We start from the raw sequence: 14162 nt of genomic DNA, 5'->3' as shown, positions 1-14162 counted from the left end.
CTTGAACTACCATCCCCAATTTCTGCCTCCCAGGTAAGTAGGATTACTGTTTTTAGATACAACACTTCACTCACGTTTTATTTAATAACTCTTCCCCTATCTTTGAAATCATTATTTTTTTCTCTCTGCTTTTTTTTTGTGTTTTGGTCAGCTATGGGGCTTGAACTCTCTGCTTCTCCTAAAACTTTAAATTTTTTATTAGAATACATTAGTTATATGAGGGGGGGAGGTTCATTGTAACATTCCCATGCATACAAACAATGTATCTAATCAATCTCTCCTGTCTATTACTCTCTCTCCTTCTTAAAACAATTTCAACTAATTTCCTTATATCAAATATTTTCATTTGTACACACTCTCCATTAGCCACACAAACAACACAAATGGTGCCCTCCATATGAGCCTGTTTTACTTCCCTGTTATTCATTTTCTTAAATGTGTAATAATTACACCAGGGGTTTCACAATGGTACTTCAGATATACACATATATGTATATATGTTTATAGTATCTGAATATAATATATGCATGTACATATATTAAAAACAACCCTCTCATGAGAGAGAAAGAGGGAACAGCTTACATTAAGCAAAAGGAAAGAAATGAACATATCACTGGATTTGGAAGAAATAGTTGTATTGGGGCAGGGAAGGTGGCTCAGTGGTAAAGTGCTTGCCTTGCATGCATGTGGCCCTGGGTTCGATTCCTCAGCACCTCATAACATCAGCAGAGAAAGCTGGAAGTGGCGCTGTGGCTCAAGTGGTAGAGCACTAGCCTCGAGCTGAAGAGCTCAGGGACAGTGCCCAGGCCCAGAGTTCAGGCCCCAGGATCAAAAAAAAAGTTGTATTGTCTAAGTTTGTAGAGTTCACAAGCTTTATAGACCATGATAGTGACAATTTGCCTTATAAAGGTTAAAATGACTTTAGTTAATATCACTATCCCACAACACTGAAATTTATGTAATCACTTAATCTCAATAAAGAAATTTAAAAAAAAAAAAAAAAACCTCTATTGCTTTCTCTCCTCCCAGTCCCTTATTGACCAACAGCTTAATCTTGAAGTTGGAAGCCAGCCTGAACAGATTAAACCCTCAGATCAAGTGATCGAACTATAGCCTTGAGTGGAAAAAGTCATACAAGATTACAATGCCTCAGTACCAGCACAAAAAAAAAAAAAAAGAAAAAGAAAAAGAATTTTGCTGGTTAATTGGAGATCTGCCTTGAGACCTTTTCTGCTTAACTGGCTTCAAACTTCAGTCCTCCAAGTCACAACCTTCTGAATGGCTAGATTACAGACATGAACTAACAGCACCCAGTTAAACTATATTATGTTTTATTTATTTATGTATTTTTTTGGCAGTATTAGAGCTTGAGTTCTGGACCTCAAGTTTGCTAAATAGCCCTGCTTTTTGCTGGTTATTGTTGAGATAGGGTCTCACTTCTTACCCAGGTACATTCCTGGGTAAGACCCAAATACGCTTAACCTCGTGGTAGACTAGACTAACAGGCATGCAGCACTTTGTTGAAAAGCAGTCTTGTGAACTTCTTTCTGCCTGGGCTGACATTGAAATATGATCCCAACAATGTCAGGTTTCCAAGTAGCTAGAAATACAGGAATGAGCCTGCATTAATAGATTTTTTTTTTAGGTCTAGAAAGCGTGACAGTTATTATTACTGTTTGGCAAATATTTCTCCTTATCCTGAGGATCACAATGGGATGGTACTTCCTTGTGGTTCAAGAGAGACAAGATGATTAGCTCAGGTGAGTAAGATATGAGCAGAAGGGACCTACTGAGCATGCAGAAAAACAAAACAAAGATAACAACAACAAAACAAAATCCACCCAATGAAATTTCAAGAAAAGTTGAATTTGTTTTGTTCCCTCCCCCCACTCCAACCATACTGGGGTTTGAACTCCAGGCCTTAAGCTTAGGAAGCAAACACTCTACCACTTAAGTCCTACCCCCAGCCACAAGTCTGTTTAGTATGTGGAAGGGAGTTTGCTATGTTGCCAAGCTGGCCTTGAAATCATGGACCCAAGAAATCTTCCTCCCTCAGACACTAAGTAGCTGACCTAAATATAAGGTATGTTCCACAGTCCCCAAGCTGTGTGTGTGTGTGTGTGTGTGTGTGTGTGTGTGTGTGTGTGTGTGTGTGTGTGTGTGTGTGTGTGTGTGTGTGTGTGTGTGTGTGTGTGTGTGTGTGTGTGTGTGTGTGTGTGTGTGTGTGTGTGTGTGTGTGTGTGTGTGTGTTGCTGAGGATAAAACCCAGGACCTGGACTGGAAAGGTGGCTCAGTGGTTAGAGTGCTTGCCTTGCATGCCTGAGTGTGTGTGTGTGTGTGTGTGTGTGTGTGTGTGTGTGTGTGTGTGTGTGTGTGTGTGTGTGTGTGTGTGTGTGTGTGTGTGTGTTGCTGAGGATAAAACCCAGGACCTGGACTGGAAAGGTGGCTCAGTGGTTAGAGTGCTTGCCTTGCATGCCTGAGGCCCTGGGTTCGATTCCTCAACACCACATAAGCAGAAAAAGCCACAAATGGAGCTCTTGCTCAAGTGGTAGAGCACTAGCCTTGAACTGAAGAGCTGGGGGACAGTGCTCAGACCCAGAGTTCAGGCCCCACAACAACAAAAAAAGGAAGGAAGGGAGGGAGGGAGGGCAGGCAGGCAGGCAGGCAGGCAGGCAGGCAGGCAGGCAGGCAGGCAGGCAGGCAGGCAGCCCTAAGTTGAAATCCCACAACTGACAACCAATCAATCAACAAATACTTAAAAAAAAAAAAAAAAAAAAAAAACAGAACCTCAGCACTCTACCACTGAGTCATATCATCAGGCTAGGATTTTTTTTTTTTTTTTTGGGTCCAGTCGTGGAGTCTGAACTCTGGGGCTGGGCGCTGTCTACTTGAGCCACAGCACCACTTCCCGCTTTTTTCTGTGTATGTGGTGCTGAGGAATCGAACCCAGGGCCATGTGAGGCAAGCATTCTACCACTGAGCCAACTTCCCAGTCCTGTAGGGTTTTTTTTTTTAGATAGTCAATCACTTCACCTGAAAATAATGACAACTTTGTTTCCTCCTACCTAATCTCTATATCTTTGTTTTTATTTGTTAAACTACCAAGAATCTAATTCAGTTATGAACGACATTATTTTCATATTCTATAAAAATATTTTTAAGTGGGGAACAGAAAGAGACATCCATAGAAAGATCCAGACACACTGATGGTATCTCAGAGGTTTACACCTCATAGACTCACCATTCCTTTTCTTTCTCTCCCACCCAGATACAAGACTATCTCTTAAAAACTATGATTATGCCTGACACCGGTAGCTCACGCCTGTAATCCTAGCTACTCAGGAGGCTGAGATATGAGGATCAAGGTTCAAAGCCAGCCTGGGCAGGAAAGGCCATGAGACTTTTATTTCCGATAAACCACTCAGAAAACCGGAAGTGGCACTGTAGCTCAAGTGGTAGAGTGCTGGGCATGAGCTGAAGAGCTGAGGGACAGTGCTCAGACCCAGAGTTCAAGTCCCATGACCAACCAAAAACAAACAAACAAAAAAAAAGCACTATGATTATGCCAGGCACCAGTGGCTAATATCTGTAATCCTAGCTACTCAGGAGGCTGAGATCTGAGTATCAAGGTTCAAAGCCAGCCTGGGCAGGAAAGTCCACAAGACTCTTATCTCCAATTAACCACCAGAAAACCGAAGTGGAGCTGTGGCTCAAAGTGGTAGAGAGTCAGCCTTGAGCACAAAAGCTCAGAGATGGTTACCCAAGGCCCTGAGTTCAAGCCCTAAGACCAGCAAGAAAAAATAAGTTGAAAGAATTTTCAAACAAGGACACCTAAAATTAAAGAGTATACAGACTATAGCTCAGTTGATTAATATTTACATAGTACTTCATGATGGAGAAATACTTTAGAGGGAAAAACAATCAAATCTTTAATAAACTCCTAACATAACAAAAGAGACCAAAAAGAAAAATAAAGCTCTTAATTTGATTAGACATTGATGTAATCTAGAAAATACCAGAAATTCAACACAATCCTAGCGATATGAAGTCCCAAAATAAAGCCTTTGATCCCCTAAGCTTGTTACCAATCCATCACAAGCAACTTCTTTTCTGAAAAGGTCTCAAGACATTTCCTCAGTCCAAAGAGACTGAAAAATAAGTTCTCTTCTGTATTTGCATGTCTCAGGGTGTGTCCCATAAAGTCTAATAACTTTAATTTTTATCTCTGGCTTATAAAATATTAATTTATAATAAATATGTTGCTCTAGAAAAGGAAACAACAAAATGTTGCAGATTGTTCTGCCCAGTCCCTCCTAGATGAATAAAGAGTTCAACACTGTACCAACCAGTCAAAGACATACAGGTTCTATCAACCCTTCCTGGTACAGACAAGAGTTTCAAGTTTCAGGAGACTTTTCCATCAAAGATCTCTTCAGCATTAACATCTCCATAGTAAATATCTCCCTAGCGTGGTTTTTATGCCACAAATAAGATTTTCCTTGGACTAACTCACCAAGGAGCCACTGCACTATCAAAAAACTAGATACCTACTATCAATATACCATTCAGAACATTAGATCAAATGATTTTTTGGAAGGATTTGTCTTAATTGGCATAGTAGGAAATGTTACAATCAATTTGTAAAACATTTGTGTGACCTAACTAAATTTCATATTTAAACTCTCCAATTAACCAATGTTTATTTTATTTTATTTTGTCAGTTGGGGGCCTGGGCGCTCTCCCTGCACTCTTCAACTCAAGGCTAGCCTTCTACCACTGAGCCACAGCACCACTTCCGGCTTTTTCTGTTTCTGCAGTGCTAAGGAATTGAACCCAGGGCCTCATGCGTGCGAGGCAAGCACTCTACCACTGAGCCACCTTCCCAGCCCTAACCAATGGTTTATATTCTGTGTTTTGCTAAATGTTGTGATAATACCAAACAAAGGCGGGGGAGTTTGTGACCCGTGAGGCAAGAAGTTGAGAAAACACACTTAACTCTTTCTCAGGGCCTATCATACTTAAAACTCCATAAGGATGTTATCAAACACTGTTTTGGAATAAACTGTTATTTATAAGTCAGTATAACTAGGACATTTTCCAAGATTTCTAGTCAAAATTCCTACTTTAAGATACATAAATTTTTTAGACATGTAATTATCATATCCAAGCATCCTTAAGAATTCAGACTTCAGGTGACTTAAAAATGAATCTGGAGGGCTGGGAAGGTGGCTCAGTGGTAGAGTGCTTGCTTCATGAGGCCCTGGGCTGGATTCTTCAGCACCACATAAGCAGAAAATGCCAGAGTTGCCCTGTGGCTCAAGAAGTAGAGCACTCACTTTGAGCTGAAGAGCTCGGGATTGGTGCTGTGGCTCAAGTGGTAGAACGCTAGCCTTGAGCTAAAGAGTGCAGAGATAGCCCTCAAGCCCAGAGTTCAAGCCCCACGCCCAACCAAAAAAAAAAAAAAAAAATGAGCTGAAGAGCTAAGGGACAGTGCCCAGGCCCACCCAGAATTTGACCACCACCACCACCAACAACAACAACAAAAAAGAATGAAGGCTACTTGATGTATACCTCCAGCTGTAGTTTTTTTGGTGATTAATTGGAGACTAATTACCAGTCTCATGGGCTTTTCAGCCCTAGATGGCTTCGAACCATGATTCTCAGATCCCAGTCTCCTGAGTAGATAGGATTACAGGTGTGAGCCACCAGTGCTCAGCCCAAAGAAGAGGCAACTTTAATAATATCCTATCACATCATATAACACTATATAGGCAAAAGGTTCAGAAGAAAGACCTAAGTTACATAATTTTACTCTTAAGCAAACAAAATCACATCCTAAACTACAGGCAGATAATTCAGAAACAAATCCTTTAGAATCACCTTAATTAACCCAGTCTCCTTTTATGTTGTCCATTTGGCAACATAAAGATAGAAGAAACAAACTGATGGGCTTACCTTAAGAGCACAAAAGATGCAGGAATCTCCCATGCACTTGTGAGTTGTAAGCTGCCTAAAACTACGTCGGAAGATGTCCAAATGCCACAAAACCTTCCAAAAAAGGAAAAATACTTTATTACTCTATAAACAGGTACCATTTAATTTTAAATTAAAGAGAGTAAGCAAGCATGTGTATAATGAGGGACGAATACACATATTCTGGAAAATAAATTAATTTGAAAATAAAGAGGTCACATCATGAAAATATGGTATGATATATCTCAAATGGGATCCTGTAGAAGAAGGCTGGCAGAAAAAAGCTCAATTGTAGTATACTTGTTTAGTATGTATGACCCACAAAAACCAAAACTGCAGAATAAAAAAATAAATTAAAAAAAGAGAGAACTTCTTAAAGTCAATGAGAAAAATAGTAGTAATATCATCTATAATCCTAGCTACTCAGGAGGCTGAGATCTGAGGATCACATTTCAAGGCAGCCCAGACAAGAAAGTTCATGACATTCTTATCTCCAATTATCCATCAAAAAGCCTGCAGTAGAGCTGTGGTTCAAGTGGTAAAGTACCAACCTTGAATGAAAAAGGTGAGGACAGTACCCAGGCCCTGAGTTCAAATACCACAACCAACAGAAATTTAAAAAAAAAAAAAGAAAAGAAAAGTACAGCTTCTCCTTCCAGTGGAAAGGATTAAGTATGTCTTGACAAGATAACATTTAATGGCATGATATATGAGTAAGTATGACTTATGGAGCCCCAGATCACAGCACACCTAGGGAGTGTGTCTTTCTTACATGTCTCAAACAAATACTAAACGCTTTTTTAAAGTAGACCCTACTCACAAGTAAATAACATCTTTTTATAACAAATGTAATAGGTTCAACACATTTATAACCTAGCTTTCAAATCAAAAGTAGAATATTAGCTTATAGTTATTAACTTATAACAGTGATTATAGAAGGGAATACAAAATCATCATTGCCTCATTCTTTAAGTATGGATATAGAAATGTGTATGTGTATACAAAGAAGAAATATGTATATTATACATAATATATGTTGTATAATGCCACCAGACACTAGAATAGAAATTGATAAAATTAAATGACAATATAAATAGAAAAACACAGAAAAAAGTTTGCCTGCTTCTAAATTATAAAAGTTATCAGTAATAAAAAAAATCACTCAAGCCGGGCGCTGGTGGCTCACTGGTGGCTCATGCCTGTAATCCTAGCTACTCAGGAGGAGGCTGAGATCTGAGGATCACGGTTCAAAGCTAGCCCGGGCAGGAAAGACTGTGAGACTCCTATCTCCAATAAACCACCAGAATACCAGAAGTGGCGCTGTAGCTCAAGTGGTAGAGTGCTAGCCTTGAGCTGAAGAGCTGAGGGACAGCGCCCAGGCCCAGAATTCAAGCCCCACAACTGACCCAAAAAAAAAAAAAAAAAAATCACTCAAAAAACTAATATATATCATGTAGAAGAAAAATTTTAAAAATTTATTCAGCATCTAACTAGATTCAATTTGTGGTAGTAATTAGTAATTAGTAATTCTATAAGCTTGATAACACTCGATTTTTTAAAAAAATATTTTCAAATAAAAACCTGAAAACTAAGAAAATATAAAACTTTATATATATGAATGAGGAAACTCAAATGCTATTACCTGTGTAAGGTGACAAAGCTAAAACTAGAATTCAAGTCTCCGCATTCCCCAATTCAGTGTTCTTTATATCAAACACTTCTGTCTTTTCCTCCTTTCATAGCAACCTATTTTCTCATTATATCTGAGGAGTAAAGCTACTATAGTTTTGCTCAAGTACAATTATCTTGGTTAGCTAATTATTTAAAATTTAAGCAAAGGGGATGAACTTAACAGTCTATGAACCTAACTAGGCAAAGTACACCTACAGAGGGAAAGCTTCAGGAGTCTAAAGCTACTTTGGTGATATACCACAATGAAAGGGAAAATCTAGGGTAAATAATCACCTTAGGAGATTTGGCTTTCTACTAACTCTTTTAAACTTGTCTCAGCTGACACCAATCATGATTCAATAGGAAATCTCAAAGGGAGGAGGTGAGGAGCAGACAGATTGTCTCATTCAGTGTGTAGGCTAAGGAGTTTGAATATTAGGAAACAATAATATACCTGGAAGTCTTTGACTTTTGGAAGGAACTTTGCTTTCTACTCTAGAGAAAAGTAACTAGGTTAATAAGATACCTTGTCTTAAAAAGAAAAATAAAGAAACAGTACAGACTGTTCAGAGACATAGTAGATGGTGGGTACAGGTATAATCCTAGCTATTCACAAGGCTGAGATCCAGAGGATCACAGTTTCAGGCCAGCCAGAAAAAATTCTGTAAGATTCTAGCTTCAAAATAACTAGCAAGCTGGGTGCCAGTGGCTCACACGTATAATCCTAACTACTCAAGACCTAACGATTAGAGTTTGAAGCCAGCCCAGGCAAAAAAGGCCCCAAGAGAGTCTTATCTCCAATGAACTACTCAAAAAAGCAGGAAGTGGTGCTGTGGCTTAAGTGGTAGAGTGCTAGCCTTGAGCACAAAGAGGTTCAGGGACAGCTCTCAGGCCCTAAGTTCAAGCCCCAGGATCAACAAAAAGGAAAACAAACTAGCAAAAATCTGGGCTGTAAGTATGGCTCAAGTAGTAGAGAACCAGCCCAGCAAGCAAGCCAACTTAGCTCAAGACCCCAAGTTCAAACCTTAGTACCTCTCCTCCAAAAAGAAAAAAGTTTAGGAAGTGGCGCTGTAGCTCAAGTGGTAGAGCGCTCGCCTTGAGCTGAAGGATAGCGCCCAGGGCCAGAGTTCAAGCCCCACGACCGACAAAAAAAAAGAAAAAAGTTTAAAAACAAATGGAAAAATTACCCAACTTCCAGCAGGTAATAGTAGTTAAACAGTTATTATTATTTCCATTGTCATTATTAATCCCTAGTTCTGTAAATGAGGTAACAGATATAGAGATTTGTCTAAGATCACAAATAAACTTTAAAAAAATGATCTCAGGGTACTGACCTCAAACAGAGACTGTCAAATACTTATTTAAAAAATGTTTGGGATCCAATACCAGAACTTAAACTCAGCATCTGACATTTTTGGCTCGTAGGCTAGTGCTTTACCAAATAAGCCATACCTCCAAACCCTAAATATTTTAAACAACTATCAGAAATACAACATCAGCAACTAACAGAGTTCACCAAAACAAACAAAAAAGTTTCCTTACCTGTAGCGCACTGTTGAGGAAGCAGCTATTCTGCCCTGGCTCATTGCTGAGGCCTTTGCTGGGAGCTATGGAAGTTGAGCTTCGAGGTGCAAACATCCCTTGGACACTGCCACGGCCCCCTGAAAAGTAATTTCTTTTCCAAGACATTATTGTTCACATTTAGCTTGAAAACACAGGGAAGGCTTTGTATCTTTTTGGAAGGAAATTTCTACCAGCTGAAGTCCTCAAAAGAAAGAGAATCCAGAATTTAATAAGTTTATGTTGAAAGACTTTTTAGTTTTCCACCTTCCAAACATCATTTATGCAAGCTCAAAGGATTCAGGTATATTCTTAGATCCAGAAGATAGAGATGTCCCTTAGTTGCTCCAGTATTCAAAATGTAACATGGCACAGGACCAATGTAGAGAAGTCCTTAAATATTGCTTCCTTCTATTTTTTTTTAATTGCTTCCAAAAATGCCTGCTGAAGTGGATATAATCCTCAACTCCAACAATAGCCAGAATCAGGGAAATAGATTCTCTTCAGTCTTGTTCACAAGGCTTCTGTGGACAGTTTTTCCAACTCAAAGAAGAGGCGAACGGATAAGCAGAAATCTAGAACAGTCCTCCTTGCCCTTTATTGGCTTGTCTCCTCATCCTCTGTAGCAAAAATTCAAGTTCTGAAACAATTTAAAAGATCCCACAAAGCCAAGAAGCTTGTCTGGATTATCTAGAGTTTTCTAGTTGATACTCTCTGTTGCTTCTTTATCGTGTGCCCCAAATTTCTTCTACAGCCTCAACCAGATCTTCAGAAAGTCTCTTCTGTATTCTTCTGGGACTAGAATAGCCAGCTGTGCCAGAGAGCTTTAACAGAAAGAAAAAAAAAAATCAAAAGCTTGCGTCACTTAATGACTCTACTGGCTTTGCACTGTTCTGCCAAGATCAACGTTGCCTCACCTCTCACTATAAACTTGAAACCTTGGCAAACAATGCTGAATTTTTTTTTAAAGAAAGAGAGAAAAGGAAAGAAAAAGCGAATAAACTAAAGAAAATAAAAGGTATGAACAAACATATTTTCATGGGAAACTTTTCTGAAGTTTTCTAGAAGGAAAAGTAAGTTTATTTGGACCAAAATGAAAACTAAATCTAAACTTTCTGAAAATCAAGTTAACCAAAAGAATTTAAAGCAAAAAATAAAAATAAAAAAAATAAAAAAGTCACCAACTAAGTATACCCCAAACTAGGAACTTGGTTTCTTTTGGATACTGTGAATAAAACACTATTTTGTTTTTTGGGTTGTTTTTTTTTTTTTTTTTGGCCAGTCCTAGGGCTTGAACTCAGAGCCAGGGCACTGTCCCTGAGCTTCTTTTGCTCAAGGCTAGCACTCTACCACTTGACTCACTGCTCTACTTCCAGCTTTTTCTAGAAGTGCTGGGGAATCGAACCCACAGTGTCATGCTAGGCAAGCACTCTACCACTAAGCCACATTCCCAGCCCTAAAACACTTTCATTAAAGGTATTGTTCCTGTATGGTTATGAAAAACCTGCTTAAAGGTGGGAGGGACAAGATAACAATCTAGATTCTGTTCAGTAATAAAGATGTCCCATCCCAGAGAAACACTCATGGTACGAGTAGACCACACATTCTTAATATCCAGTCTAAGAGACCTACAACTTCTGCCTTTTTTTTTTTTCTTTTTTTTTTGCCAGTCCTGAGACTTGAACTCAGGCCTGGGTGCTGTTTCTAAGCCTATTTGTGCTCTACCACTTGAGCCATAGCACCACTTCTGGCTTTTGCTGAGTGGCTTATTGGAGATAAGAGTCCAAAGCCAGTAGTGGCTTTGAACTGCAGTCCTCAGATCTCAGGTTCTTGAGTAGCTAGGATTACAGGCATGAGCCACAGGTTCCCACTGCTTTTTTTTTTTTTCTTTTGTCTGCTTTCTACCCAAGAGAGATAGTTTGGTTTAAAAATCACTTAATCTGGGGCTGGGAAGGTGGCTCAGTGGTAGAGCGCTTGCCTTGCATGCATGAGGCCCTGGGTTCGATGCCTCAGCACCACATAAGCAAAAAGAAAAAAAGCCGGAAGTGGCACTGTGGCTCAAGTGGTAGAGAGCTAGCATCGAGCTGAAGAGCTGAGGGACAGCGCCCAGGCCCAGAATTCAGGCCCCACAACTGGACCCAAAAAAAAAAAAAAAATCACTTAATCTTCCAGTTATATCAGAGGAGCTCACAATTAGAGGTCATCATCCATTTACCAGTATTTGGTTTCAACTCATCAAAATACCCATTCAGAAACAGTGACTAATATATCAAATTAAGCGCGTTCTCTGGAAGGAACCTCATTCCTAGTTTTTTGTTTGTTTGTTTGTTTGGGTTTTTTTGGTGGGGGTCTGGGTTATGGGGTCTGAACTCTGGGCCTAGGTGCTGTCCCTCAGCTCTTCAGCTCGAGGCTAGCACTCTACCAATTGAGCCACAGCACCACTTCTGGCTTTTTTCTTTTTGCTTATGTGGTGCTGAGGAATTGATCCCAGGGCCTTAGGCATGCAAGGCAAGCGCTCTACCACTGAGCCACCTTCCCAGCCCTCATTCCTAGTTTTTAAGATTTCTTATAAGCTGCCATGCCCACATAAGAAAAAAAAAGTGAAAATTTAAATTTCTAAGAGCTTCTCAGGCTTCTTTTCCTTGCCATTTAAAAAATGAAACAAAAATAGGGGCAGGCATAGTTGTTGACATATGTAATCCCAGCACTTGGAAGGTAGAGGTAAAAGGATTTCAAGTTCAAAGCCAGGCTGACCTACATAGTAAGATCCTGTCTCAAAAACAAACAAACAAACAAACAAAAACAAGCAAAGATGTTTTAATCTTTCAATCATTCTTTGGGAGAACACCTGGCAGTATCCGCAATGTGCCCAGTGGAAAAACTGAGACATGGGAATGTTAAGTGATTGCACAAGACTTTCATTCCCTATTCTTTACCTTCTCTATATTCCAAAACTATTTATGATCTTCATAATCTATATGCTACAATTAAGGTATCTGATCATATACTGTACTGTCATTGTTTACCATGTTCTTGGTACTCTATTTGTTTAATATGGTATCAATCCTATATCCTGGATATGACCACATGAAATGAAATGCTAACTAGTATCAGGCATAAGCTAAACACAATACTTACATTCTCTATCTTTAGACTAGCATATCAGGTATATATTAATAGTTCAATTTTATAGAACAAACAAATATAAAGACATTAACTTCTCAATTCAAAGCTGGTAAGTCGTAGAGCTAGAATTATTTGACTACTGTGCTATCATTTAATTATATATTTATTATAGTATTCCAAAAACACCTATCATAGTGACAGTCATAGGTGATACTCAATAAATAATGACATGATTAATATAGCTCTAAGAGAGAAATCCATGTTTACCATGCAGACTACAAGACCCTCATCTCTCTACATACCCATCAAACACACCTCACTTGAGGCCACTAAGCAACTTGCAACAAGTCATACAGCATTCCTTCAGCTCAACTGCTGCAAAGGAATGACAACTTCCAAGCTTCCACATTGCTCAGTCAAAAGGTCTTGGCAGGCTGGTGGGATTTCCAGTATGTGCACTAGAAGCTTACTGAAACTTAGCCTGCCCTATGACACATACCTAAGCACAGGGAGCAAGGGGAGAAAAAAAAAGACTGCAGCTGATAAAAGGATTCTTGGGCTCTGAATGGCAACATTATGAGCACTATGTAGGTTAAGGCAGTAGGTTCTCATACTTGCTGTAGGCGTGTCAGAAACTAGAGGTGAAAGCCAGAAAGAACACAGGCAAGAGAGGTAATAAAAATGATCTGGGAAAATACTGAGGACAAAAACATTTTACTAAAATGTGAACGGGCTGGGGCTGGGAAGGTGGCTGAGTGGTAGAGCGCTTGCCTTGCATGCATGAGGCCCTGGGTTCGATTCCTCAGCACCACATAAGCAAAAAGAAAAAAAAAGCTGGAAGTGGCGCTGTGGCTCAAGTGGTAGAGCTCTAGCCTTGAGCTGAAGAGCTGAGGGACAGCGCCCAGGCCCAGAGTTCAGGCCCCACGACCGGACCCAATAAATAAATAATAAATAAATAAATAAATAAATAGTGAAATATTTAGTTAAGTCCAATACCAAATAGCATAATCCTTCTCCAATGTCATCTACTATAGCGTCAGGAGGCCTGGATCAAGTGGTAGAATGCTACCAAAAAAAGCCAAGGAGAGCATAAGACCCAGAGTTCAAACCCCAAGGGCCAGACCTCACCCTCCAAAAAAAATTTCCCATCTACTAAGTCAATTATACCTTTTTTTTTTTTTTAAAGTTCTGGTCCTGGGCTTGAACTCAGGGCCTAAACACTCTTCTTAAGCTTTTTTTGTTCAAGGCTAGTGCTCTATCACATGTACCACAGGTCCATTTCTGGCTTTTTTTTTTTTTTTGAGTAGTTTATTGGAGATAAGAGTCTCACAGTCTTTCCTATCTGGGCTAGCTTTGAACTCAAATCTCAGCCTCCTGAGTAGTTAGGATTACAGGCAAGAGCCACCAGTGCCTGGCTATCCTTCTACCTATATGGCTCTAAAAACCTGTTTTTTTGTTTTTTTGTTTTTGATCAGTCCTGAGGGCTGAACTCTGGGCCTGCATGCTGTCCCTCAGCTCTGCATCTCAAGGCTAGTGCTCTACCACTTGAACCACAGCATCATTTCCAGCTTTTTCTGCTTAGGTGGTGCTGAGGAATCGAACACAGGGCTTCATGCATGCAAAGCAAGTACTCTACCACTGAGCCACCTTCCCAGCTATCTAATAACCTGCTTTTTATTTTATTTTTTGTCATTTGTGGGGCTTGAACTCTAGACTTGGGCACTGTCCCTCAGCTCTTCAGTTCAAGGCAAGCACTCTACCACTTGAGCCACAGTGCCACTTCTGATTTTCTGGTGGTTAATTGCAGATAAGTGTCTCACAGACTTTCCTGC

At 39.7% G+C, this 14162-nt stretch overlaps 1 protein-coding gene across 8 annotated transcripts in view; it reads right to left on the bottom strand.

The window, feature by feature from the left end:
* Positions 1–14162, bottom strand: part of Usp54 (ubiquitin specific peptidase 54) — a 126023-nt gene that overhangs the window by 65735 nt on the left and 46126 nt on the right. For all 8 annotated transcript variants that reach the window (XM_042690268.1, XM_042690269.1, XM_042690266.1 and 5 more), the window contains exons 2-3: positions 9187–10028; positions 5956–6048 (exon numbers count right to left, since the gene is read on the bottom strand). In XM_042690268.1, the coding sequence (XP_042546202.1) occupies positions 5956–6048; positions 9187–9333 (240 nt within the window). In that variant the 5' untranslated portion in view covers positions 9334–10028. The remainder of the gene's footprint in view (positions 1–5955; positions 6049–9186; positions 10029–14162) is intronic.

This window comes from Dipodomys spectabilis, unplaced genomic scaffold (genome assembly GCF_019054845.1).
Source record: "Dipodomys spectabilis isolate Male_0828 unplaced genomic scaffold, ASM1905484v1 ptg000136l, whole genome shotgun sequence".
In the NCBI taxonomy this organism is placed as follows: Eukaryota; Metazoa; Chordata; class Mammalia; order Rodentia; family Heteromyidae; genus Dipodomys; species Dipodomys spectabilis.
This window is presented reverse-complemented; position numbering and strand designations above follow the sequence as displayed.